General features: G+C 46.7%; 1 protein-coding gene across 1 annotated transcript in view; it reads right to left on the bottom strand.

Annotated features, from left to right (window-relative positions):
* The window catches only part of TTLL12 (tubulin tyrosine ligase like 12), a 207,794-nt gene that overhangs the window by 45,805 nt on the left and 135,869 nt on the right, over window positions 1-26,120 (bottom strand). The window contains exon 9 of the mRNA XM_085652473.1: window positions 17,949-18,060. Within this exon, the coding sequence (XP_085508599.1) occupies window positions 17,949-18,060 (112 nt within the window). The remainder of the gene's footprint in view (window positions 1-17,948; window positions 18,061-26,120) is intronic.

The following is a 26,120-nucleotide window of genomic DNA, read 5'->3' as shown; positions in this document are numbered from 1 at the left end:
TTCTTGAGTCAAGTCCATGGGATGCATAGCTGAAGTCAAAGTTAACCCCAGTCCTCCAAAAGTAAAGATTTGTTTACCTGTAAGCAACAAATGAAACTGCTGTAATTGGAGAGACCAGCTGACAGGTGGAGAATGAACCTGCACTAATGAATCGTGGGACATTGGGTCCGATGATTACGCCTGATGCTTGTGTATACCACGGTATTCCTCAGGAACACTCTCCGCATTATCCTGTATCCCCAGCATCATGACCAGTTCTCGTCTGGACCCTGAGACTGCTGGACCAGACAGGTAACTGTCTCCCTTGACCTAACTGGTCCATATAGCTGGCTCCCAACCCGTTGTGGCCTATCCAAGTGAATAGAAGCAGTCGTACTAGTCAGTTGGGTAAAAACTGCTAAACAACACACAACAATATTTTGTATTTCCTAAAGGCAAACTATAATGATTTACTCACCATTGAAAATTCATATCTCCGGACAATCAATTTTTGTCGTTCTCGTGTATTTTAAGATAAAAATGCAACCTACTTTTTGGTGTCAGATTTGTTTTGTATTTGTGATTAAGCCACGACGGTTATGTGCCACAGCTACACAGGACTAAGCTAAGGGTTTTATTAAAGAAACCTAATTGACCTGATAAAGATTGTAACATTATAATATGGCGAGATCTCAAAACCACATCACATAACCAATTTTTGTGCAATTACCAACACAATATAAATGGTTTTACAAAACTTCACTTCAACACCTTAGCCTAAATACCTAAACCAGTTTGCAATGACGGTAAGTAAGTGGCCTGATGGACTTCGCATTAGAAGAATTAAAAAGTTATGCTGTGTCTTTAAGACATCTAGAGGTTTCAGTGCTATGATGCCTTCCGTTGGCAGTTGCTGCTCAGTCAGTTCAGCTTGTGGCAGTGCGACTTTGGAACACTGGATGTTTTTCCAGGCAATTCTTGTGCACTTTTTCTATCAGAATTCAGCAAATATCTTCATTCGATTTTTTCTATGGCTACAAAGCAGGTTCACAGTTTAAGGTATTAAAGCCACATTTTCCAGTCATAATGCCTTATTGAGCTATCACATGTTGTCCTGCTTATGATCCCATGAGATCTGTCTACAGTGCTTCCTATTCCACCAAGGAACGCAAGAGTTGTACTGAAAGGTCTTAGAAGGCTCTCAAACACAGAGCGGATTAGACAAACAGGGAAACTGGAAGATGTGAAGGCTAGGGAAGCATCAGATTCCCCTGAGACACAGCCCATAACTTCAAAGGAGTCTCACAGAGGCTGATCCAAGTTGAGGAAGATCAGGAAGGAGGAGAACAAAAAATACACCACAAACACCGCCACTCCCGCTTTACTTTGAAGGTCTTCGTTTCAGAAAAAGGACCAGACTAGAACTGCTTGCTGTTGAAAGAATGACTGAGATAGTTGTTGAGAGCGAAGCATCACAGACGTTTGATGTGAGGGAGATCATAGATGTCAAAACATACTCTGAACCCAGCGTCTCCACCCCACTTAGCATCACTCTACTTGCAGTCATGGCGACATTTAAAGATGTGGAAAATTTCGATGTCAACACATTCTTATGGGGGAGGCACTACATGAAAAAAGTAGTCTCTTGCCCTTCCTTAAAGTCTCTCCAGCCACCTTCAAAGCCTCTTTTATTTGCAATTCCAGCAGAGGATCTTCAGACCCATTTGAGACAACTCAAACTTTAACCTTTAAGTCACAGTCATGGTTTCCAGGCCACATCATTGTCCCCTATAATAAAAAGGCCTCAGTCATCGGTTCCAAGAGAACATAGGACACTAGAGGCACCCCCTCCTCCTGCATATTCACCTCATGCTTCAGAAGATGATCATCCACTAGGGAAGAGTAGTCGCAAGACCGCTAATTCCCCACTGCCGACAGATCCTCAAGTAGTTGGGTTACTAAATTGTTTTTTACACTTGTTTTAAGTGCTCAACATCCAGTTACATCAGTCGATGATAGAACTACTTTTCAAAAAGTCGAAACTTAATATTCAACTGGAAGCCCCTTATGTGGCAGTGTCTAGAATTATTCAGAAGCTTTGCCATGTCCTTTAGGATAGTCCCATCATGTACATACCAATTACATACATTTTGTCCCAGCCACACAACATAACAGTCCTACACAGGTGACATTTTACCTAGTAGCTTACTTCTGTCTCTTCAACACCAGGCTCTCGGTACCCTATCTTAATCCCTGCACCTGACATACATAAACATGTCTACAGGCACAGCAGATTTATTCTGTATATGGGTCACCACTTGTTTTCATACATGGCCAACAGCCAGCTGTGCATGGGTGTTTTTGTTTAGAAAAGGATTAGCAAAAGTATTAGTGAATGTTTTCAAAATATATCGAAGCTAGAAGAAACCCTGGAGTGACCACTTTAGTATAAAAGACCCTCACTCGCCCTTACAGAAAGAGAGGAGAATTCCTTCCAGGCTGGACAGAGACTATGCAGGCTGATCCTTTGACAGATAGAGACCTAACATCCCGTGCGGGGTGCCATCCTCGATGCAAAGACAGGGTGCTTCATTCATAGCACTTCCCTGGGGGATTCTTGGCTCCATTAGGATATATCCTAGCACTTACATACACATGCTTCACCTACATATATAGGCTTGGTACATTTAGGAAGGCTACGCATCGTAGGAGTTCGCCAATGCTATTGTTTTTTTTAAATAATCTGCTTTTATTCATCTTATTAGTACTATGGTAGAAATGTATCTGTTATTTACGATATTGGTGCTAGCGATCACCTTTGTCTGCTCCAGTCTTGATTGTTGCAGCGAAATGTTTCATACTAGACTGACGCTTGACCAATAAATAATTATTGAAACCGCATTCTGTGTGTATCCTGAGAAAAGTAAGCACGAGTGACTGAGCGAAAGATACCGCATTGTTTTCTACGATACCGGAGGAATCAGGGTTGTCATGTTCAGTGGTTGCCAGAAACTACGTACACTGCTGTAGCATCCAGGGGGAGGGTGGTAGTGGCACTGTAGCGCTAGCTGGTTTAACGGCCAATTCATCCTGTGGGGGTGTCTACAGTCTGTCTGCACACCAAGCCATCAGTTTAGGTCATCCAAAACGCACAGGTCCTGGGGGGTTCTAGGAACTACAGAACAGATTCAGCTCAGATCAACACCTAGGCCTTTTCTTCCTTCATTGCAAAATCGACAGAAGATGGTGGAAGAAAAAATGACCAACTTGCCATGACAAAAGTGGCCACTCTTCATCAGCAAAAGAAATATAAACCTCCAGAACAGGAAAAAGCGTTTCTGCACCTGGAAGCACAAATGGATTCAGATATTTGATTCAGTAGTTCGGAAGAAGTATGCATCAGCACTGGAGACTTCAGCACCTCCAAACAGGCAAAACAAGTGAATGGATGGTGTAGGAAAGATCTCAGTACTGCCTCCACAGCAATCAGCCACAAATGCAACAGCAATCCCAGTAAACCAAGACCGTTCCTGAAGGAAATTATACTTAGGCGTGCCTATGCTTTACAGTGTCATGTAGAGCTGCAGATTCACACACTATGCATAGATCGCCATCTGGTGCTGGGCCCGGATGTTTGCACTTGTTTTTGTCTTGGAAAAGTCTTTGGAAGTCACAAGATAGGTGACTCCTCCTTTGGATGATAGTGTGCATGGGCATCGGCTCCATCTTGACTGTTTTTCGCCAGCAGGGAAATTATGGAGTTTTGTGAACAACAGATAAGATGCCCATGTATGCTGTATCTAAATAAGATAGTACTGGAACAGACAAAGGTAGCCGGGGAGGTGGGTGGGCGTGTGTGGATTTGCAGCTCTACATGACAAGAAAAGATGCATACTGGCAAGTAGCATTTTCCGTTCGAGGCATATGAGCTGCAGATCACACACTATTCATAGATTGTATAGCAGTACCCCCTCCTAGTATCTGTTGCAGTAGTTTGAAATAATGTTTTGAGTACAGCCTGGCCCACACTAGCTTGCGGTTTTGTTTGCACATCTACACAATAGTGCTTTGTGAATGTGTGTGGTGTAGACCATGTAGCTGCTTTGCAGATGTCATCTAAGGGAATGTTTCCTAAAAATGCCAATGAAGCCCCTATCTTTCGGGTAGAGTGGGCTTTAGGGGGAACTGATAATGTACGTTTTGCTTTGTGATAGCAAATCTGTATGCATTTGACAATCCACCTTGCTATCCCAGACTTTGATATGGGGTTGCCTTTATGTGGTGGTGAGAAGGAAACAAAAAGTTGTTTTGTCTTGCGAAAAGGTTTTGTTCTTTCAATCTAACAAAGCAGTGCTCTTTTTACATCTGGATGTGAAGAGCTCTTTCTGAGACTGTTTGTGGTTGCGAGAAGAATACTGGCAACTCCACAGACTGGTTGAGGTGGAAGGGAGAAATAACCTTAGGGAGGAATTTTGAATTGGTTCTGAGAACCACTTTGTTATGATGAAGTTGTAAAAAAAGGTTCTTAAATAGTTAGTGCCTGTAGTTCACTGACTCTTCTAAGGGAAGTAATGGCCACTAGGAAAGCGACTTTCCATGTTAGAAATTGTAGCTCCCATTTGGGCAGAGGTTTAAAAGGAGGGCCTATTAGTCTTGTGAGAACTATGTTTAAATTCCGCACAGGTGAGGGTGGTACCCTGGGAGGAATTATTCTTTTGAGGCCTTCCATAAATGCTTTGATGGCAGGTACCCTGAAAAGCGATAAGTGTTGTCTATTTTGTAAGTAGGCCGCTATGGCAGCGAGGTGTAGAATCTGAGTTTGTGGCATCAGGTGCCTCCTAAAAACTCAGTTTAGGGGTGTCAAGGGGAGTGACTGTTAATAGCCGATAGGCATCTTACCTTTAGGGTGTCTACACCCTCCCTATGATCACTTCCTTTGGAAAGTGGGCATGAACCTGAACCAGTGAGCCTAATTCGATCACAACCAAGATCATGGAATTTTAGGTTTTGTGTTCATGTCAGGCAGCCCACCTTAGGGGTGGAACTAACCTGATGGGGAACACGCCTCCTGACTAGCTAATTTTCAGGTCTTTTGGTGGCATGGGGCAGCATTTCCCCCTGTCAAGGGAAGCCTAGGGTCGCATATCAAAGGCAGTAGACGCCTTTAAGGCCTCCTGGCTTGATATGCTAAAAACTTAGCCATCCTGCTTGGAGGAGGTGACGACACCTCCAGCAAGAGAAGGCAGTGTTTCTGCCCTCAGAGCGAGGGCTCCCACCTGCAGGGGGTCAGAAACCTGTCTGTAGTGGCAGCCCGGTCTTCACCAGTCAACTAGTACATTAGTAGTCAGTAGATCTTCAGGGGGCACCTCTAAAGTACCCTCTGGGTGCATGGGCTAAGAAATCCATCACTGGAATCCGTGTGGGCTTGTTAATACGAGATTTTGATACCAAACATCTCTAGTTTCAGTGAAGCCATCATGTAGCTGGGGAACTCGTAATTACTAGTGTCTAGCACGTGTACTTAAAATGGCTTCCCTGTTCACTTTCAATATCTAAGAATCAACTTAGACATCACAGGGGCATATCTGCTCATGCAGATATGTCCAGACATGTAGTATAGTGCACCATGCCTTGGGGTGACTTATTTATACTGCATGCAGTGTCTGCAAGCATGGCACGCATGTTGTGTCTTCACTTGTGCCTGCACCATGGCAGGCAGCCTCTAATGGAAGTTTGCATGAAGAGGATAAGGGGTCCCTTAAGGTGGCAGAATACATGCTGCAGCCCTTAGGGACACTCTTTAGTAGCCCATGCACATGGGGTACCATTTTTCAAGAGACTTACTGGGGTGCTAAAGGTAGAGCCAATTGAGAGAACAATTGTACAGATTTAGAGAAAGATCTGAAACTGGGGACCTGGATAGTAGGAACCCAGTGCACTTCTGTCAAAATTGCATCAAATTGCATCAGATATCCAGTAAAAGGTGGGGGTGACCATGTCAAAAAGGGACACTTTCTCACGCACCTTCCTTAAAACAATGTAATCCTGAAGGTAATCGTGATTGTTCTTCAATTAGCCACGGACTTTAGCACCACTGTAAGTCCCATGTAAATGGTACCCCTGGTACCTAGGGCATGAGTAGTAAAGATGGTCTCTAAGGGCTGCAGCATGTCTTATGCCACCCTCAAGAACCCACACAAATTCCACACAGAGTGCCATTGCAGGCTGCGGGTCATGGTGCAAACTAGGTTTGAAAATATGCTCCTGTCAAGTTGTATTACTAGATATTTGAAGTGAATAAGGAGGCTACCTTAAGGTATGTACTGGGCACTAGTAAAAACGAGTTTCCAGCTACATAATGGCTTCACTAAAACCTATGGGATCTGGTATCATGATAGGATTCCAGAGATGGATGTATTAATACATGCACCCAGAGGGTACCATAGAGGTACCCCCTGAAACCTACAAGTCCTCTAGTGTATTAACTGGTGCAGACCAGCCTTTCACCACAGACGGGTTTCTGGCCCCTTAGGAGATGAGAGGTCAAAAACAATGTCGGCTCTGGCAGGAGGTGTTTGCACCTCCTTCCCCAGGATGGCTAGTAGATTAGCATGTAGAGGCAGGGGGCTTCAAAGAGCACACCGCCTTTAATATGAGACGCTGGCTTCCCCCAGTCAGGGGAAATGCTACTCCAGCCCAGGGCCCATTTGTCTCCAAGAATGGCAGGAAAATTAGCTAGTCAGGAGGTGTGTTTACCCTCAGGATAGTACCACCTCTAAGGTAGGCTAAATAAAGTGCACACAACTAAGAAAATCCCACCATCTTGGTTTTTGGTGGAATTAGGTCAGGGTTCTGCTCACTTTCCACAGGAAGTGGTCATATAGAGGGTGTTGTTGACCTAACGGTAGGTAGACCATTGGCTACTCCCTGTAAGGCCCCTAAATACAGTATTTAGGTGGCACCCCTGATGCCAGGACCGCACAATCGACAGGCACAATGAAGGAGGGGACCAAGAAGTGCCGACATGAGAAAGAGAACTGACTAGTAGGGAGAGTGTGGCGCAGAGGCCAGGGTGGCTGACTCAGGAGCACAAGACTCACAGTTTGATCCCAGACGGCAGCTCAGCACCATGTGACTTTGGGCAATACCTCACCCCTCGGCCCCCAGCACCTTGAGACCCTTTGGAGTGAGTAGTTTGCACTTAACAAATACTGAATTTGGATTTTAATTCAACTACTGACTTGGTGCCAACTCTGCTAACCTGCCTGCTGCCCTATGACAATTGTGGAGAAACCGACTCGTCCTGCTTATGTGCAGACTCCAAGAAACCCAGAGGGCTGCCAGTTCTTTACAAATCGTCAGAACTCCCTTGGAGTAGAGGAGCTACTCCACTGAAGCCGCAGGCACCAAAAGAAGCAAGGTCCAGTTCACCATCCTGCTGCATATCAATACCAAGGACAACTGGCATGCCTGTTGAGGGACTTCAGGGACAGCGAGACCCACATCAAGATTGGCCCAGCTATTCTGTTTGCCCTTTTTCTGCAGAACCAAGACAAAGAGTGAGACTTCGACTGCCACCACCCCATGCCTCAAAGCAGCTCTGCACCAGAGCTCCACAGTCGGAGGGAGGTGACGGTGCCAACAGGGTCTTGAGACCCTCAAGAGCTGAACCTACTCTGAGGTCTGGCCAGGCTGGTCCCCCAGCCGCTGCTAGCAGCCTTTTTCTGAAGGGACAGATTACCGCAAGTGTATTCAGCAGTGAGATCCAGCCAGATAAAGCCCCTCTACATTCAAGCCCTCTGCCCGAGAAGGAGTGGACCAATGGTGTCTCTGACGGGGTAAGACTTAAGCCCCCTTGTGGGTTCGTCCAGACTGTAAAAATTAATCTCTCGAAAAGTACTTGCCTAATTGCAAAGGTCTTTGTATTTAAATTCATATAAAAGTCAGTGTTATTTTTATAAATTGGTGTCGGATTTCTTTATTGAGCGAGTCTCACTTGTGCATTTGTGTGTGCAATAAATGCTTAGCACTACCGTCTGATAAGCCTAACTGCCCGCGAACCCTTTCTTTATCACATGTGCCACTAATCTTTGGAACTCAATACCCCTTCATCTCAAGAAAAAACAGAATTGTTCTCCTTTCACAAAGCTCTTAAAACATAGCTTTTCAACATTTAGAGCATTTGTTCCAGGTCTATTAAAAAAGATGCCTGTTTTTGGATGATCATTTATCTTCAGAGTTATAGCGCCAATCGTTTCCGCACTTACACCTACATTCGAATGCGAAGACATTTCCTTCAAAATTTAACTTAGCAATAGCTACCCTTTAAATGGTCTCCTTATTTACTGCCCCCCGTCCCCAGAGCAAGCTTCACCCGAGCAATTACTCAACTTACGAAATGCAAGGTTTATTTCTCAGACTACTCTGTTCTCAAAGGTTTTAGCTTTCACTTGAACAATATCTTAGACAAGGATTCGAATTATCTCATAGACTTAATGACCAGTAAAGGCTTTGAACAGGTTACCTAGGACCTAGCCTCTGCGGCAGGACACCTGCTCTATGTTATTTTCACAGAAAACCCATTTTTGCACCCTATTAGCTCACGTCAACTCTCAATCAATCAATCAATCAGGGAATTGTATGTACGCTACTCACCCGTAAGGGTCTCAAGGTCCGCAGGGGAGTCCGCAGATCTGTTTAGCCGAAGAGCCAGATCTTGAGGGTCTTCCTAAAGGTGTTCAGGGAGGGTGCGCGTCTGATGTCTGCCGGCAGCTCGTTCCAGGTCTTGGCTGCAATGTGAGAGAAGGCTCTTGCTCTGTGGATGCGCGTGGTTTCGGCCAGTGCGAGGTTGGAAGATCGGAGGTTTCGTTTGGGTACATGGAAGTTGATTCTGTCGTTGAGGTATTTGGGACCGTTGTTGTGTAGGCATTTGTAGGCGTGAGTGAGGATTTTGAAAGTGACTCTTCTCCACAGGGAGCCAGGGGAGACTTCGTAGGTGTGGCTGATGTGTTCATGTTGGGGGACGTCGAGGACGAGTCTGGCGGCAGTGTTCTGTATTGTCTGGAGTTTGCGGAGTAGGGACTTGTTGATGCCAGCGTAGAGTGCGTTTCCATAGTCCAGTCTGCTGGTGATGAGTGCGTGGGTGACTGTCTTCCTTGACTCAGAGGGGATCCACTTGAAGGTCTTGCGGGGGATGCCGAGGGTGTTGAAGCAGCTGGAGGTGACGGCGTTGACCTGTCAGTTCATGGTGAGTGATGAGTCGAGTACGATGCCAAGGTTCTTGGCGTGGTCTGAGGGGGTAGGTGGGCTTCTGAGTGCGGTCGGCCACCAGGTGCGGTCCCATGCAGAGGGGGTGGTACCGAGGACGAGGACTTTGGTCTTCTCGATGTTGCGCTTCAGGCAGCTATTGGTCATCCAGACTGCGATGTCTTGCATTACTTTCTGGAAGTTGAGTTTGACAGTGGTGGGGTCTTTGGTGAGGGAGAGGATGAGCTGGGTGTCGTCGGCGTAGGATACGATGTTGAGGCTGTGTTGTCGGACGATGGCTGTGAGGGGGGGGGGCCATGGAGATGTTGAAGAGGGTGGGGCTCAGGGATGAACCCTGTGGGACTCCGCAGGTGATTTTCGTGGGGTCGGAGAGGAAGGGTGGGAGTCTGATCCTTTGGTTTCTTCCGGTGAGGAATGATCGGATCCAGTCCAGGGCTGTTTGTTGTATGCCTGAGTCGTGTAGTCTGGCGACTAGTGTGTGGTGGGAGATGGTGTCAAAGGCCGCTGATAGGTCGAGTAGGATGAGGGCTGCGGAGTGGTTTCGGTCCAGGAGGGTGTGGATGTCGTCTGTGGCGGCGAGTAGGGCGGTCTCTGTGCTATGGTTTCTTCAGAATCCAGATTGGGATGAGTCTCTTGGTCCGACCATTCGCCGTTATGTTTAACCTAATGCTACCTGCTTCTTCTCTAAAGGTGAATTCAGCATGAAAGATGAACCCCTGATGCTTTTGGCATACATTGATATTGCTGAATTTAATGCTTCCTCAGAGACAGTAGGCCCATTATCTCTACCAATCTGGAGTCTGCCACCTCTGACTATCACACCTGAATCGATTCCGTGGCAAACATCCTAGTGCTTGTAAAAACCTGCAGTAATCTTAGAGCCATGCCCTCTGACCCTTGGTTTTCAGAAGAAATCAAACTCCAAAAACAACACTGCAGTTGGCATTAACGGAGGTGGAGCCAAAAGTAAAATACCTCCGAGAAATAAACATACAGACAAATGAGAACATAAAAAGGGCTGATTTTAAAAGTGAAAAACAGCTATTTTACAGACAAAATAAAGTCAACACAAAACACTCCCTAAGAATTTGCCACAATTCAGAAACTAGCTAAACTCGCGGATAAAAACAAAACTCAACCGTCAATCAAGTGTTCTGTAATCTATGAGCTTCCTTTTTTCAAGATAAATTTGCAACATCTACAAAGCGTTCTCAGTGAATGAAAATTTGAGAGCATTGTCTTTATAATGATATCCTATCTACCTTTGGCGATTGCACCCTCTAAAGTGCATTTCCTAAGTCAACTCGGCCACCTTCTCTTTCTTCTCATCTATTACACTGGTGCATGTTCTCAAACTACTTCTTTTGGTAAAGTCTGGATTGCCGTCAGATCCATGCCCACCAAGAGCAATTCACTTGGCTCCTCAGATCATAGCCCGACATCTTAGCCTCTTGTTTAATCGCATTTGTAAGACGGGAGAGTTTCCAAAGCAATGGAAAAACCTTACCTAGATTCCTCTAATCCTAGAAACTACCACCCCGCCCCCGTCTCCCACTCTCAGCAAAAATAATTAACATTTGATGAATTAAGAACTCACCGCCTTCAGCAACAAAAATCACCTTCTGGACCCGACTCAGTACGGTTTCAGGAGTGTGAACAGCGCACAGCTGACTGATCACCACCACTGAGGAGATCAGATGCCCAGTTGACAAAGGAGGTAACGCTGCATTAATTTGATTAGACCTCTCTGCAGCTTTCGACACGGTCAACCACAGCTTATTCACTGACCACCTCCACCTGTTAAGTATCAGAGGTTTAGCTCACTCTCTTCTGAAATCTTTCCTACTTGAACAAGAGCAATTTGCTGAACTTGGAAAATTTGCTTCACTTCTCTTTAGCTTACCCTGTGGTGTTCCTCAGGGTTCTTCGCTCAGCCCTTCCCCTTTTAACTTCTATGTTAGCCCCCTGGCAAGCTTCATTAAGTCTTTCGGCTTTACTTTGGTGTCCTATGCAGATGACACCTAGATCCTTGTCTCAGTGACCAATAACATTCAGGATAAAGCAGCCAGATTTCATACCCGTGTGCCATACATTAGCAGGTGGATGTTGGAGAACTGCTTGACATTGAACTCTAGTAAGACCAAGGTCCTTCTCCTTAGCCCAAACACCTCTAATTAGTGGCTCCACAAACTTGCAATGCTCCCAACACACATCATAAAAGCAAATAATCTGGGAATAAACTTCAACATGGCTCTATTCTTTAAACACCAGGGTAACGTCACTGTTCCTCCACCTTTTACAACCTTATAAATGCTCAGGAAAGTCTTCTCATTTATACCCAACGATCTCCAAAAAACAGTGGCCTCTGCTCTTATCCTTTTTAAATTAGACTATTGCAATGCTCTTTTTTTCAGTCTGCAGAAACTACTTGTTAAGTTACAGGTTCTCCATAATGGCACAACTTGACTTTCGGTAGGGATTCCCAGGTATCAGTCTCCCTCCATTGGCTCCCTATGAAGAAACCAATTTTAAAGCCTTGCGTATCCAGTTAAGGGTCTTGCACAGCTCTGGAACCGGGTACTTAAAACACCGGTTCAACTGTTATGCTCCATCTAGACCTCTTCGCTCCTCCACCGCAACCATGTTGAGGTGCCTAGATATCAGTTCAAACTGTCGAGACAGATTTTTTATTATCACTACTACTAAATTGTGGACCCCCCCCACCCTTCCCGCCCATTTAAAAATGTCCTCTTAACAGCTCCCATTCAGGAAGGCCCTCAAAACATGTTTTTTAACTCTATAGGTACTTATCTGTAATAAGTTATAGGTTTGATGTCTAACTCCTCCTTTTGGTCAAAGCACCTCTTCTATTAGCGCCTAGACGCCTCCGGCACCGGGCAGTAGTTTGCGCTTTATAAATAAAAAATCAAATCAAACTTCTTACACCCAGTTTCTTGATTACTCTCCTCTACGTCCTTTCTTTTGTCTTATTTCCTTCTATCTCGATTTCTTTCTCTGCTTTTTTCTCTTTCCCTCCTTTCTTTCAGTCTTAATCATTCTTCTTTTCTCTTTTCTTGTATTTATTTCTTGTACTTTCATATCCTGCTTTCTTCCTCCACTGTCATTTTTACCATGTCCCTGCTTTCTTTTTTTCTTATTTTATTTCATCTCTTCCCCATAGTTTCTCTAATTTTTCCATTCCTTACTCTGCAGCCTTTTCTCAGTTTCTTCTTTATCTTGCCTTCTTTCTTTTCTTTCATGCTCTTCCTAATTCCTCTTTCTACTTCCTCCTTTGTCATTCTTTCTTTCTTCCTCTCATTTAATTCATTCCTTTCACTGTTTCTCTTTTTTATTCCTCTTTTCTTCTTAATTTTGTTTTCCTTCATAGATTTTCTTTTGCTCCTTTATCTGGTTATTTTCCTCATTTTGTCTCTTATTTTGTTTGCTTTCTTTCGCAGTCTTTATTTGCTATCTCGTCTTTTTCCCTCATTCTTTTCTTTGCCTTCTCTTCTCTCTCCTCTTCTATCTCTCACATTCTCCTTCTCGTTCTTTCTATTTCCGCGCCTTCTCATTTTTGTTGTCTAAAGAACAACGGGGCAAAACTGATCCTTAGGGATCCAAAATGTAAAGTTTTTGTGATATGGCTTCTCTAACATTAATACTGTATGATCCATGTAGCAGGAATGGGGTATGCTAGGCGCAGTGTTTAACTTATTTGGCCTCTGTGTACATTTATCCAATCCTTATGTTAGGCAGTAGCTCGCAAACTGTTTCAAAGATCGGAAGTAGCACGCACTATAGGAAAGGTTAAAGACCCCTGATCTATATATTTGAGATTATACATTATGACCATTGGAAGCACTGGAAGTAATTAATTTGATGAGAACCTAACGTACAAGTTACTTACCTTCGGTAACGATGTATCTGGTAGAGACGATTCTAGCAGCAGATTCCTTAACGAACAATTATCCCCAGGCGTGAGACTTGATCCGGAAACTTTTGCCACAGCATCTCTGCACGCCGGGGGCGGTACCTCGCGACCCCGCCCTGACATCGTCCGCGGACGGGACATCAGCGAGGTCACATAAGTCCCGTCCCGGCGCTCTGACGTCAGTTTTCTTCAGAGAACTTTTCCGCGCCACAACGTGGAGCCATCACAATCAAAACTGGGAGAGTATGGGAACAGTGTGCAAAAAATCAGTGAAACAAAAAGGGAAAGAACCAATGGTGAGGAACAGCACCATTAGGGACAGTGCCAAGCACTGCGTTATTGAAACGCAGGAAAGGAAAGAGCACAGCACTGCCCACGAAGCAACTCTGCAAAGCGGAGGCAACAACCTTCCTGAAGGGAGAAAAATATGTGAAAAATGTCATGGCAGACGAAAGAAAGACTGCAACCACAATCCATAACAGGGAAGGACAACAAGTCTGGAACAGAGATTAAGGACAAGTTACCCCAAGACAACACCCTCAAGAAGCATCGTATCCCCTGGAAAGAGCTAAGGGCTGAGGCACAGTCAAGGGCCCCCAACCCAGAGGGCTGCAGAGTAGTCAGAAACCCCAAGCAATGAAAATAGCTGAAGGAGATAAGGAGTAGGCCCCACACTGGTGAACCAGGGTGCAGGGATGCAAAAGTACACAAGAACCTACCGCCCAATCACCACAAAGTAGGAGTGAAACAAATAAAGAGAACGAAGCATCCTGTGAGGGAGGAAGTGAAAGAGGGCACCCGCAGACGACAAAGCCCCTCGGAGGGAGGCGAGTGCAGAAGACTAAGCGGAAGGGACCTCGCAGAACGGGGAGGAAGGGCGGGCCGTGAAGGAATCTGCGGCTAGAATCATCTCTACCTGATACATCGTTACCGAAGGCAAGTAACTTATACATCTGATAGAGACTACTAGCCGCAGATTCCTTAACATAGAATAGGTACCCTAGCCATACCCAGAGGAGAGGAGGGTCTGCAAGAGGACCCCAACCGCCTGGAAGAACACAGGGCCCCAACAGGGGATGCGTCATGGGGACAGGAAGAACGGCCCAGACCCCTCCAAGCAGAAGCAAGCAAGAACAAGGAGAAGGGAAGGCCATGAAACCACAAGCCTACCCGAGAGGCAAAGGTCGACCGCCAGAAAAACCGGAAGGGCTGAAGGCACCCCGCAAGTACCAGAGGAATGGAGGCAGAGGCCGCCCCAGGAGAACACACACACAGCAAAGGGGACAGCTGAACGGGTGTCCACCCCAAAGCGGCTCACAGTCGAGAAGCGCAGAAGTGAGAAAGAAGACACAGACGCGCAAAGCTCCAACAAGCAAGGGACAGGAGCACATGCTGACACAGTGAAGCCCATGGAGGGGGACCACAACTACCAAGCATGAGCAGCAGACAGCTGGCAAATACTATGAAGCAGTAGCTCAGAACAAGTCAAGCGCAAGACGAGGAGCACCACCAGCCCCCGAACAGCAGGGGGGCCAGCCCGAACAGAAAGATATATGCAGTACCGACCAAAAACCAACAAATCGGAACACAGAAGAGCACCAGCCAGTCCCCTCCGAACACATGGTAGACAGGCCTGGCCGAAACGGCATAAGAAAAAGAGAGAGAAAGAGAGAGAGAAAGAGAGAGAGAGAAAGAGAGAGAGAAAGAGAAAAAGAGAAAAAGAGAGAAAGAGAGAAAGAGAGAAAGAGAGAAAGAGAGAAAGAGAGAAAGAGAGAAAGAGAGAAAGAGAGAAAGAGAGAAAGAGAGAAAGAGAGAGAGAGAGAGAGAGAGAGAGAGAGAGAGAGAAAGAGAGAAAGAGAGAAAGAGAGAAAGAGAGAAAGAGAGAGAGAGAGAGAGAGAGAGAGAGAGAGAGAGAGAGAAAGAGAGAAAGAGAGAAAGAGAGAAAGAGAGAAAGAGAAAGAAAGAGAAAGAGAAAGAGAAAGAGAGAGAGAGAGAGAGAAAGAGAAAGAGAGAGACCGCACCAAGCTGTATACTGTGACGCCAGGAAAACACAAGGAACCAGAGAAGGTATCCATGCCCACCCAGCTTAAGACAGGGCTAGCCAACAAATACCCCACCTAGGGTACGAATCGTCCCTGAACAAAAACAGGGAAACACCTCTTAGGGAAACCCACAGCAGAGGCCACGAACATAAAAGACCTGTGGGAAACACCACAGACGGCTTACCAACCAGCCAAACACCTCTTAGGAAAACCCGCAGCAGAGGTCAAGAACCGAAAAGACCTGTGGAAAATGCCACAGACTGCTTAGCAATCAGCCCAAAAAAGGCACAAAGGGTCCAACCTGAGGACCTATACAGCTGCACTTAACAGCAAAAACACTCACCACAAGCTGAAGGGCTGAACCAGCAGCCAAAAGAACAGAGGGGCCAACTGAAGGGCCCAGAAAGAATCCCAAGCCGCAAAGCACAGAACGGGCAAACCAAAACTTAAGGCCCCAAAGAAGAAGGTGGGAGAACCGCCTCCCATAATACGCCAGAGGACCGGCCAACCGTAGCTTACGGAGGGGGACGGAGCCCCACAAGGAGCCTCTGAATAGCGGAATCCGCGTGGGTGTGAAACAACAGTCCCATCAAAGGGTAAATCCAGAAGACGCTCCTGAACATTCTCTGGAAAGACACCATCCCGCAACCAAGCATGGATGCGGAGCGCCACGGAACTCGCCATAGCGCGGCCGAGGGAATCAGAGACGTCCAAGGCCGAACGGAGAATGAATGTAGCTAACTCCCGCCCATCCCGCATATGGGACCGCAGGTCAGCGCGGGCATCCTCCTGGGAGGCAAGAGACAGAAGGGACTCCGCGGAATCCCACAGGTCGGAAGTAGCCCTGGCCACCACACAAAGCGTGTTAAGGGCGCGCAGAGCAGCGCTAGTGGAGGCGAAAATGTTACGCCCCCAGGAGTCCAGCCACTAGGCCTCCCGCGATGGCGGGAGCAGCACTGAAGGCAGGGAAGGAAAAGCAGCCCGCAGGACAGGCGCCTGGGCTGACAGGTGGGGAAAAAAGGCAGACCGGATCTTGCGGAGCAGGACGGTGGCGGTGAAGGAGCAGGTAAGGAACCGGATCCCCCGTGGCAGGGCACCCCCAGGCCCCCCAGAAGAGAGTTGTGGAGCGACGCTTCAAAGGGGAGGAGTTGCTCCCCTCCACCAGAGCCCTGGTGGAGAACCTCCAATAAGTGGTCCGTAGGAAGTGGAGCAACCGAATTGCCCATCTGCAAAATGTCAGTGGCCGTGAAAATGGCCCAGACAAAGGCCACACTTGCCTCCGTAGGGCGTCGCGGGGGGGGGAAAGCAACTCTTCCATAGGCGAAGGCTGCAAGCGAAGGCGCCCGTCCCCGTGACCCGCAGGGGGGGAGAAAAGACAAGCCCCTGTAGGAAGGAAGGCCCACGGACGAGTGGGGAACCTGAGGGGCCTCTGGAGATGGCAGAGAAGCCCACGGGGCAGACAACTGTAGGGAGCAGAAGAGCAGTTCTGGGGGCTGTGGACGTGGAGATGGCGTAGAGTCTGCCCTGGAATCCGCCGGAGAAAAGGCCACGATGCGGCGCTCAGTCTCTGGTGAAGAGGAGACCAGGCGACGACAGCCCTCCGGAAAGGAAAGGGCCTCCAGAGAAGAGTCTACCATCCGATGTCGGGACGGCGCCGGTGAGTCCACCACAGGCACCGGGGAGCCCTCGACCGGCACCGAAGTGTCCACTAAGGGCGTCGAGTCATGCCGTACGGGAGAAGAGGAGGGCGGGGTCGGAGCCGAAGCGGCCAATGAACGGCGCCGAAAAGGCGCCGGCTCGACCTCCGACGAGGCAACTGCCTGCACCGAGGAAGAGGAGGAGGGAACCCCGCGGGGCTTTGCGGCGAGGCCGAGACGCCGTGGGCCGAAGAGGGGAACCTCGAAGGGCCGCACCTCAATGGCACCACTCCTCCAAAACGTGAAGCCGAGCTCATTGGCGCCGGGGGCGAAGCCGCCAGCGAGTCCGCAGAAGGCCCCGCGCACAGTGAGGGATCCGCGGACAGCGCAGGAAGAGGAGGAGGGCCCAAGGAATCCTCCGGCGCCCTCTGCCGAAGGAGGACAAGGCCTCAGTGGCAAGCTGCAAAGCTTACCGGCGGCCTAAAGACGCCCATGGGGCCCTGGCGAAGAACGATGCCACAGCCGGAAACGGCGGCCCCTGGACCCGTCCAGGGAGGGAGACAGACGCAACGAAGAGACCGACCTGGACAAGCGGGCCAACAGCAATTTCATCCGGTGTTCCCGCCGGGACTTCGGCTTAAGATGCTGACAAGCCTCGCAGTCCGTAGAGTCATGGTGCTCGCCCAAACACTACATGCAAATAGTGTGAGGGTCCGTTGTCGACATCTGACATGCACACAAAGCACACGTCTTGAAGCCCGAAGGCATGGCACACTGTTCCCAACTCAAGATCGCTAAAGAGGCCTGAAAACAGGCCAAGGAGCAAACTCCGGATCCGCGTTGCACGCGGAAAAGAAGGAAACTGGCGTCAGTGCGCCGGGGCGGGACTTATGTGACCGCGCTGAAGTCACGTCCGCGGATGTCAGGGCGGGGTTGCGTGGTACCGCCCCCGGCGCGCAGAGGCTGCGGCAAAATTTTCCGGATCCAGTCTCATGCCTGGGGATAATTCTACGTTAAGGAATCTGCAGCTAGTCGTCTTTATCAGATTTAAGGCTTAGCGCTACAACCCATCTTTCCCATTTGTTACCTTACCTTGGGCATACTTTCTCTCTGTCTGATGATGCAATCAAGGCTGTTGGTAATGTGAGTGTCCAGGCTTCTAGCCAAATTCCATGGCTTGCAGATCCAATGATTGTCTTCTCCTCTAAAAGAGAGAGGATTCAATTACTTGTTTCAGGCATGTGGATGAAATTTCTATGATGGATATAAATTCACTATAACTCTTTTCTCTCAGTTAAATTCTTCTGTAAAAATGATATGGCTTCCAGTGAAAAAGTGTATCAAGCTCAATCTGACAAAGCAGGTCCCGACTAAGCGCAAGAGATAGGATACTCTTGTGAAAAGAAATGGTCATCTGATTAGACTGTATCACAATTAACACTCCCGTAGACGGTCCACCACCTTGCTCTTAAGCCAATGCAGCACGATGCACCTTTTCTTTGGATAGAATTGGAAGGTCTAAATTAAAAAGAAAATCCAACATTCTTCCCTAAATTTGAATAGATTTCCCTCAGATGGATAGGAAATTACCCTTAAGGATTATATGACTGCATATAGTATTGCTACTGCATATTCTATTGTTTTAGTGTGCTAACACATTTACTCTATTTAGACCAATCTTAACGGATTCTCAGGTCTGACAACAAAAGTTTGCTGACACCATAAATGCAGATTTTAAATGTTTGGCAGACAGACAATTCTTCAGCAAGGGCCTCCCTCTGAAATTCTGTACCTAGCCACCTCAGATTGGAAAGGTATCACTTCAAATTCAGGAATTAGAGACCATTCTTTTCTCCATGGCATTTGGATAACTTGTGACTATATACACAGGTTTCTTCTCCATTCACTGACCAGCTGCCTATGACTGGCCCACCTTACACACCTGAGTACAGACTAATTATCCTCAAGGGTCAATTTTCAAATCTGATTGATATTTCTTTTGTTTACTTTGGGCCTTTTTGTGGATCGATCTAAGCACCACTGTATGCATGTGCTCAGGCCTCAAACTGGTTGAGGGGTGTGGCCAAGGCAGTAAAGATAGCAGATTGAATGGGCTTCCTAACTAGTGTTGCTCTAATTTACCTTTATCTCGTTGCAACCACCTTCATCTGCCGTGTCAGGTTTTGCGGTGCGTATTGCAGGACCTTAACTTAGTGAGGTGGGTCCTCTGGGACAGCAGCCAAATTACAGGAGTGGAGGCCCGGGCTAGTGGGCCTTATAGATGAAGCCTGCTTTCTGGGCTGTGCTGCAGGGCAGGTCTGATGCACAGTGGGCTGTGTACCAAAGATGCAGAGAGTCAGTAGGTCTGTGGTGGCCCGGCTTGTAATGTGAGGCCATGGGCAGCCCCACACGCCCTTCTTGTCCCAGATGTTGTAAGGGCAGCTGCCAACTGCAAGGTGTAACGCTTCTTCCCTTAATCTCCGGCCCACTTTGAAGGAAAGGGCCATCTACTTGAGCATTCCCTGACAAACCCTTATGGGGGCTTTGCTGGTGTGGGATGCAAACAGTAAATAGTGAACTGGAGAGGTTAAACGGATGGACAGAGAACATGCTTTACAAGCAAATGCCTAGTTTCTGGCCTCTGTGTCTCTGCCTGCTCTCCCATCTGGCCCCAGCACCTTCTTCCGATGGGCTGCAGCACACACAGAGGTGGGGAGAAAGGGATCCCCTGGCTGCTCCCTCGTCATCGCCAGCAGAAGCAGTCAGGGTGTGACTACGGGTTGGAGGAGATCACGCTGCCCCAAAGAGCCTTGTAGCATTCAACCGAGATCCTGCGGATGCCCTTGGAGAAGACAGAATTTTAGGACCTCTTTTACATTGCTCTATCTGTGGTTCTGCTTGTTGATGGGGTCGCCAGCTGCTCCTCTTTGGGGCGCCGTGTGACGGCAAGCAGGACTGGCAGCAGCTATCCACAACTCGCTGATTTATCCAGATGCCCCTCCGCTGGCGTACAGCTCCCCTGCCACCACACTGATGCTGCTGCAGGTCCCAGATGCCATGGAGGGGGTGACTAGTCAAATTTTGCATCCCATCATCAAGATAAGATCAAGAACTATATGCAATAACCTCCCATACAGCAAGCGGATTATTCCATCTGTTGAATGGGGTGCTGACTGTATTGATTGAGTGTTCCCAGTAAATACCACTCACCATGTCGTGGTACTGAACCCTTTGCCAAGTCAGGTCGCTCGTGCTGCAGACACAGACTACGATCTCTCATGGGACAACTGGTGATTTCAAGCAAGCCAGGTGACAGCTGTCTGTAATGTTGGAGATGGCAAACGGACCAGCTATACCCAACTCATCTTGCTGCAAATGCCCTTATCCTATACTTTGCTTCCCTCCTAACTTAACATGCTTGGTCAGTAAACAGCCCTTACTAATACGAATCAGTCACCCCGCATGTTACAACGCGGTCGTTACAACGATCGCGTTGTAACGCCGCATACCATTACCCGACAAGGCATAACAACAACTTGCGGAGGGGGAGAAGGTGTTGGATTTAAAATCCAACACCTTCCCTAATGTCCGCACAGACTGGAGTTGGAATAGTAAATTATACTATTCCAACATCCAGCGCCCCCCTCCGCAAGTAGTTGTTACGACTTGCGGGGTAATTGTATGCGTTGTGACAAGCGTAATAAAGAGGCATATTCTGCTTGGTCACCTGCTTGCTTCACGATCGATTCTCACTGTAGGTCCTATCATTCATGGGAAGAACAAAGTTGGCTAAACCCTGTGTCAAATCATCAGCAGATCAGGATTCACAAGCAATGGATCCCCTTGCACATGGGCCAAACAAGCTTGACATTACCCTGGAAGCAATAGGAACACCCAAAGGACTTCCCTGGAGGCATTGTTAATGGTGTTGGTCTACTGTAGGATTAAAAGACTGGCTAAAATGGTCCCCCAGTGGAAGCAGGTAATACAAGAACTACTGCCCCAGAAATAAGAATTAGCAGACCAAGTTTGTTTACTCAGGGTCAGGGTGGAGGTTGCCGAGGGCCACTCTGTACAGCGACATCAGAGTGGTCGGAATGTCTAAGGGCCCTAAGGCTAGACGAGGCAGAGTACCTGAAGAACTGGACAAAGTGCTTTGTGGCATCCCACAAACTCCGCCCACCGACACCGCAATTCGAGAGGGTCCATTGTGCAGCCTCATGGTACCCCGCCTAGGCAGAGACGAAAAACTGCATGCAGCAAGACAGGACCCTGTGGCAGCACCCTGGCGAGAACTGGCTTGAGATAAGAGGTGCTCTGAGCTGACTAATGCAAGCCTCTTTGAAAAATCCACCTGAAGCTTTGGTTTCCACTGCAACTGAGGATTTAGAGGACAATTCCTCCCATCCAACGCCACTCCAAGAAATGGAAACCCCTTCAAAGGATAATCTTTTGTAATGGGAGAATCCCTTCTCCGATCAACCTGTAGGTGCTAGGGTTTATCTTACTGCAGCTCATCTTAAACATAACAGAGCACATCGCCCCAACATACTAGCTTACGGGATGTTTTCTTGATTACTATCTTGCTTCCAAAAAACACGCATATGACCCCACTTATGCAGACCTGCACCACTGCAGAATGAGCCAGTATGCACTAGGCGACATTTCAGTGACTTTTTCCTGACTGGGATCAAACTGCTTTGATGGTAACAATGCATAGGAGCACCTGGCCAAGGTTCCAGATCGAATACGTGCTGCTCAACTGTAATTGAGCTAAACATAACGGTACCGCATTAATGCCACCAGTGTTCCTCTTCACAGACCAAAAAAATGTTTTTTCACTGAAAAAGCACTCGCACAGTCTAGTGTTTCGTACCACGTGACCCAGACGCATCCCATCACACGTCCTTGGCGCTGGAGTCAGGTGATCACAAACTGGCATTTCTATCCCAGAACGCCACATCTTGGCAACATTCGGGCCGTGGACGATCGAAAATAGGTCGACAATGGGAGAGTGCTAAACTAGAAGTAAGTGTATGGGGGTCCTTGTAAAGGATTATTTGGCAGAGGTTTCCTCGAGACACCGGCTGTCACCATTTACACTTTGTTTTCTCTGCCTTGATTCTTTCAGCATTTCTAACCCTCACCCTGGACCCATGACGTGAAGCCAGTCTTTACTTCACGTAAGCCCTAAGTTTTCCATGCTACGTTTGTTTTTAATACGTACACTGTTCTTTTGTGTACACCCTGCAGCGCTCATATCAACCCTTGTAGCGCCTTGCTTTTAATTTGAGGGCACGCCACCGAGCACCAGATTACACCATGGTATCATAATGAAATGCATGAAATTAGCATTAATCGCTTCACAATAAAGCGTTACGGGTCGTGACCGGTAATTGGGACCCCTCCGGCATTAATCACACACGGAGCGGCTGTATATTAGGACATTGGTGCCAGAAACAGGGGCACTTGTGGTGTTACCAATTTGGATAATCGACTGAATCACAGCACGTGATCTTCAAGTAGTATACACCTCGTGGATGTTTGACAAAAAGAGACCATTGTTTTCATTATACTGCTATGTGGGCTTTTATGTGTGTCTCTGTTTTGTTTGCAGAGTCTAGTGGCCTTTGGAAATCCCAGAAGGCAGCATAAGTAAAACCGTGAGTTTTACTGTTCATACACCTCCACTGGTTAGGGTACGCCTTAGCGAGCGTATACCGCCGTGGAGTGTCGGTCCTGATGAATGCTTACCATAATTGCACTGAAAAGCAGAAACATGTCGACCACTTTCCACTTCTCTTACTAAACCGGACGGGTCTGGTTAACCTAATCAGCCAGCGCACGTCCGTCTCACTTGATTTTAACGATTGCTGGTTTTCCACCATTAAAATCACTTTTGGATAAAACCAGCCATCTTTTAATTCTGAACCATCCTTTGCACTCACATCCTTTCCCAAAAAAACCTGCTCCGCTGTAATTGAGGCGTCGAAGCACACCAGGGAGGCATTTGGCCTCTCTGGTGGGAACCCAATGATGAAGCATGTCACCAACTAGGTGAGTGAGGGTTATTTTAAACAAAGAGGTTTTTCCTCGTGCTGTCTTATTCCTTAGTGCCTCTTCCTTTGTAATTTTTCAGTCACTCTTTTGTTGTTTTCAAGCTCAACATACCCTCCATGACACTGTCTAGCATTTCCCCTTTTTTGGTCGAATAGCAGTTTGCCGTCCATCCCATGTATTACTGTTACTTCTCTTCTGGTTTCCAAGATCGGGGTTGCACAAAATTACATACTCATCGTGGAAGAGGCAATATCTCATTTCTAGTGGCAGCACAGAGCAAGCTGAAAACCTCTCTAGAGCGTAGGGATGTGTTCGATTTCTATCGCCATGGCATGACCAGGCAGCTTTTCTTTGACTACATGGAATATTAAAGGGATGCAATCAGTAAACAAACAATATGGAATCTATTCCCTTCTTAAGCGTGAGGGCAAGGGCACATAACTCAGCTTCAAGAATATAACAAAGCTAGCAGAAGGCACCAAGCTTCGGAAGCATTTGTAGGGTCAAGCCTTTTCTACCAATTCTTTTGGCTATGACTAGAAGCCCTAATTTGTGTAAAGATGGGCAGTCCTTTGGAGTGAAACGTATTTGTGGGCATGGGGAGGGCAGATTTGTCCCGGTGGGGGGCAAGCTAGATGGAACCCCAGACATACTAGGAAGAGTTTGAGCCCTCAACACAGACCAAAATGCATTCCGGAATCATGTGTCAGAGCAGCTTGCTCAGTGAATGCATATTCCCTGGATTCAGGTGTTGTGCTAGATGTATGGCTTGTAAGGTCAGATTGACTCCCCTCAAACCCAGACAGTCACAACACCAAGGCACTGTCACTCTGGCTTAAGCAATGGTCGACGAAGGACATGTGGAAGTTCCACAACCGTAGATCAAGCATTCATTTTATTCCCCACCCGCCCCCTGGAATTACCTATATGAGTGGTTGGTTTGGCTTGTCTATCCCGCTTTGATCTGCCCGCTATCATCTTCTTTGAATGAACAGGCAGGAAGGTATTCGACCACACCCATTACATGATATGCTTAACAAAGGTCATCCTCATCCCCTAATGGTGCCTTCAAAGCCCCCATGTTAGAAGATGCAGCATTATGCTGCACCCTAGTCGAAAGAAAGCATGATTCTGAAAATGACAGATAGGTCACCAGGTGGAAAGGCTCTTAAGTAAGTTTAAAGACTAGATATATGTGCAATGAGCTTCTATTTGTGCAAATGTCTTCAAAGGTCTAGATTTTTTATATTTGCAATTCCTCTACTATCCCTCATGGTTTACTTGGCACATTTTGACAACAAAAGATAAACGTCTTTGAAACAATCTACCAGTTATTTGCTGCTAAACTCCCACTTGTGTTCTGCCCTTTAAATCTCTTATAGTAATACATTCAAAACCTCCAAACCGCATTCTCAAAATGGCAAAGAATCAGTGTGAATATGAGACTACAACGGACGCTTCGACAATGCACAATATATGCCTCCTGCACCAAAAGGATTTCTGTGCATGCAAAAAGAAAACAAATAATCAGTTTTGCTTAAGCATCTTATTAAGTGACCTGCATTTCAGATAAGGGTAATTCATCGAAACAGATGTGTTGAATGGTCTGATCAATAACGAATCCCGACTGATCCAAAAACCAAATTCATGGGATACTCCATCACAAACGTGACTGAAATCCCGTCCACCGTATTACAAATCCATTATATACTATGGAACCTGTAATATGGCGGACGGGCCCTCCGTCATGTTTGTGACGGAGTATGCCATCCGCCAAGATCGCAATCAGGCCCGGAGTGTCAGTTTGGTACAAGCCAATGAACCTTCGCTCATCAGTTTCCCTTTTCTTTACTAATTTTATGACCTTGCAACAGATAAAACCAGATACCATCAAATCTAAATCTCTATGGGATCCTTCAAGATCCATATCCTGGAAGACACTATCCACTGTGGGCCTAAAATAATTTGCAATACCTCAATGACCAATTTTGATCTTCTGGAGAATAAACCACTGCTGATCATTTTTTTCTTAGCAACTTTCAAACTACTTAATTGCCAGCTTCCCGAAATAAAATTACAAGAAAAATAGCTGACATCCATCTATTTTCTTTCTTGAGAAGAGTACTGTCTTGGATACGGTACAATCATGACCCCACTCTCTGCACTGTACAGAATCTTGAAGACACTAGGTTCTTGATGCATCAGGGCGCTTTTGACACTCACTGATAAGCATTGGTTGTCTTATCTCTATCAGGTTGGCATTTCACCAACTATATGGTAATCCAACCTAGTTTCTCTGCCCTTTTCTCTTGCTAAACTCACCCACCCTCTGGGTTTCACCTGCATGACTTAGCAAATGAGCACCAAATCCTCATTCATCTTGATGACTAAGCATCTGAGAAGCATAAGACCTTTCAAGACTGCCTGACCACTGTTGTTTTATGGAGGAGTCAAATAGTTCTATTAAATCAAACAAACTAAAGGTTGGTGCTAGTTTCTTTGAGCCATTGGCTGGTGGCACAGAGAGCCAAATTCTGCCACAATCCTGGTCGCTGCTTTCAAGAACCATGTCTTCTATTTGGAATAATCACTTTCTATTTCTACACAGATGAGCAAGATCTTCTCACCATTTGTTTTCTCTAATCATTTTCATAATCAGTAATTATTTAACACCTGAACTACTACAACTCGCTTTATGCCAGTCTTTCCCCTTTATTTGCTGGTCTGCCTTCAGCGAATTCACCACGTAGTTTATATTGTTTTACTGCTGCCTGTAAATATCTTACTGCACGTCTTCTCTTCATTGGCACCCTTTTGCTAAAAGCGTACTTTTCCAAAATCTCTTTTTAGTTCACGCTTCCTTTCATAAATCTAAACTAAGGACTTAAAGTAAATATCATAAACAGACTTCTTTATGGATGTTTCATCGCACATTGTTTGGCACTGCTCTTTTCATATCATGCAGCCCAATCAGGGAAAGCTCAATTATTTCGTTTTCTTATAAAATCATCTTAATTCCAGGTCATACTTATCTCATTAAAGCACTGTTTCTTCAATCTTTTAAATTGTTCAGCATTTCCACAGCGCGGTATTGTCCTTCAGGGAGATTTTGCACTTTACAAATGCCAAAAGGAAAATGTTACTTACCCAGTAAGCATCTGTTCGTAGCATGTAGTGCTATAGATTCACATGCTTAGCATAATA

Source organism: Triturus cristatus, chromosome 4_1, assembly GCF_964204655.1.
Source record: "Triturus cristatus chromosome 4_1, aTriCri1.1, whole genome shotgun sequence".
In the NCBI taxonomy this organism is placed as follows: domain Eukaryota; kingdom Metazoa; phylum Chordata; class Amphibia; order Caudata; family Salamandridae; genus Triturus; species Triturus cristatus.
The sequence above is the reverse complement of the archived record's forward strand: the minus strand, read 5'-3'. Positions and strand labels throughout refer to the sequence as shown.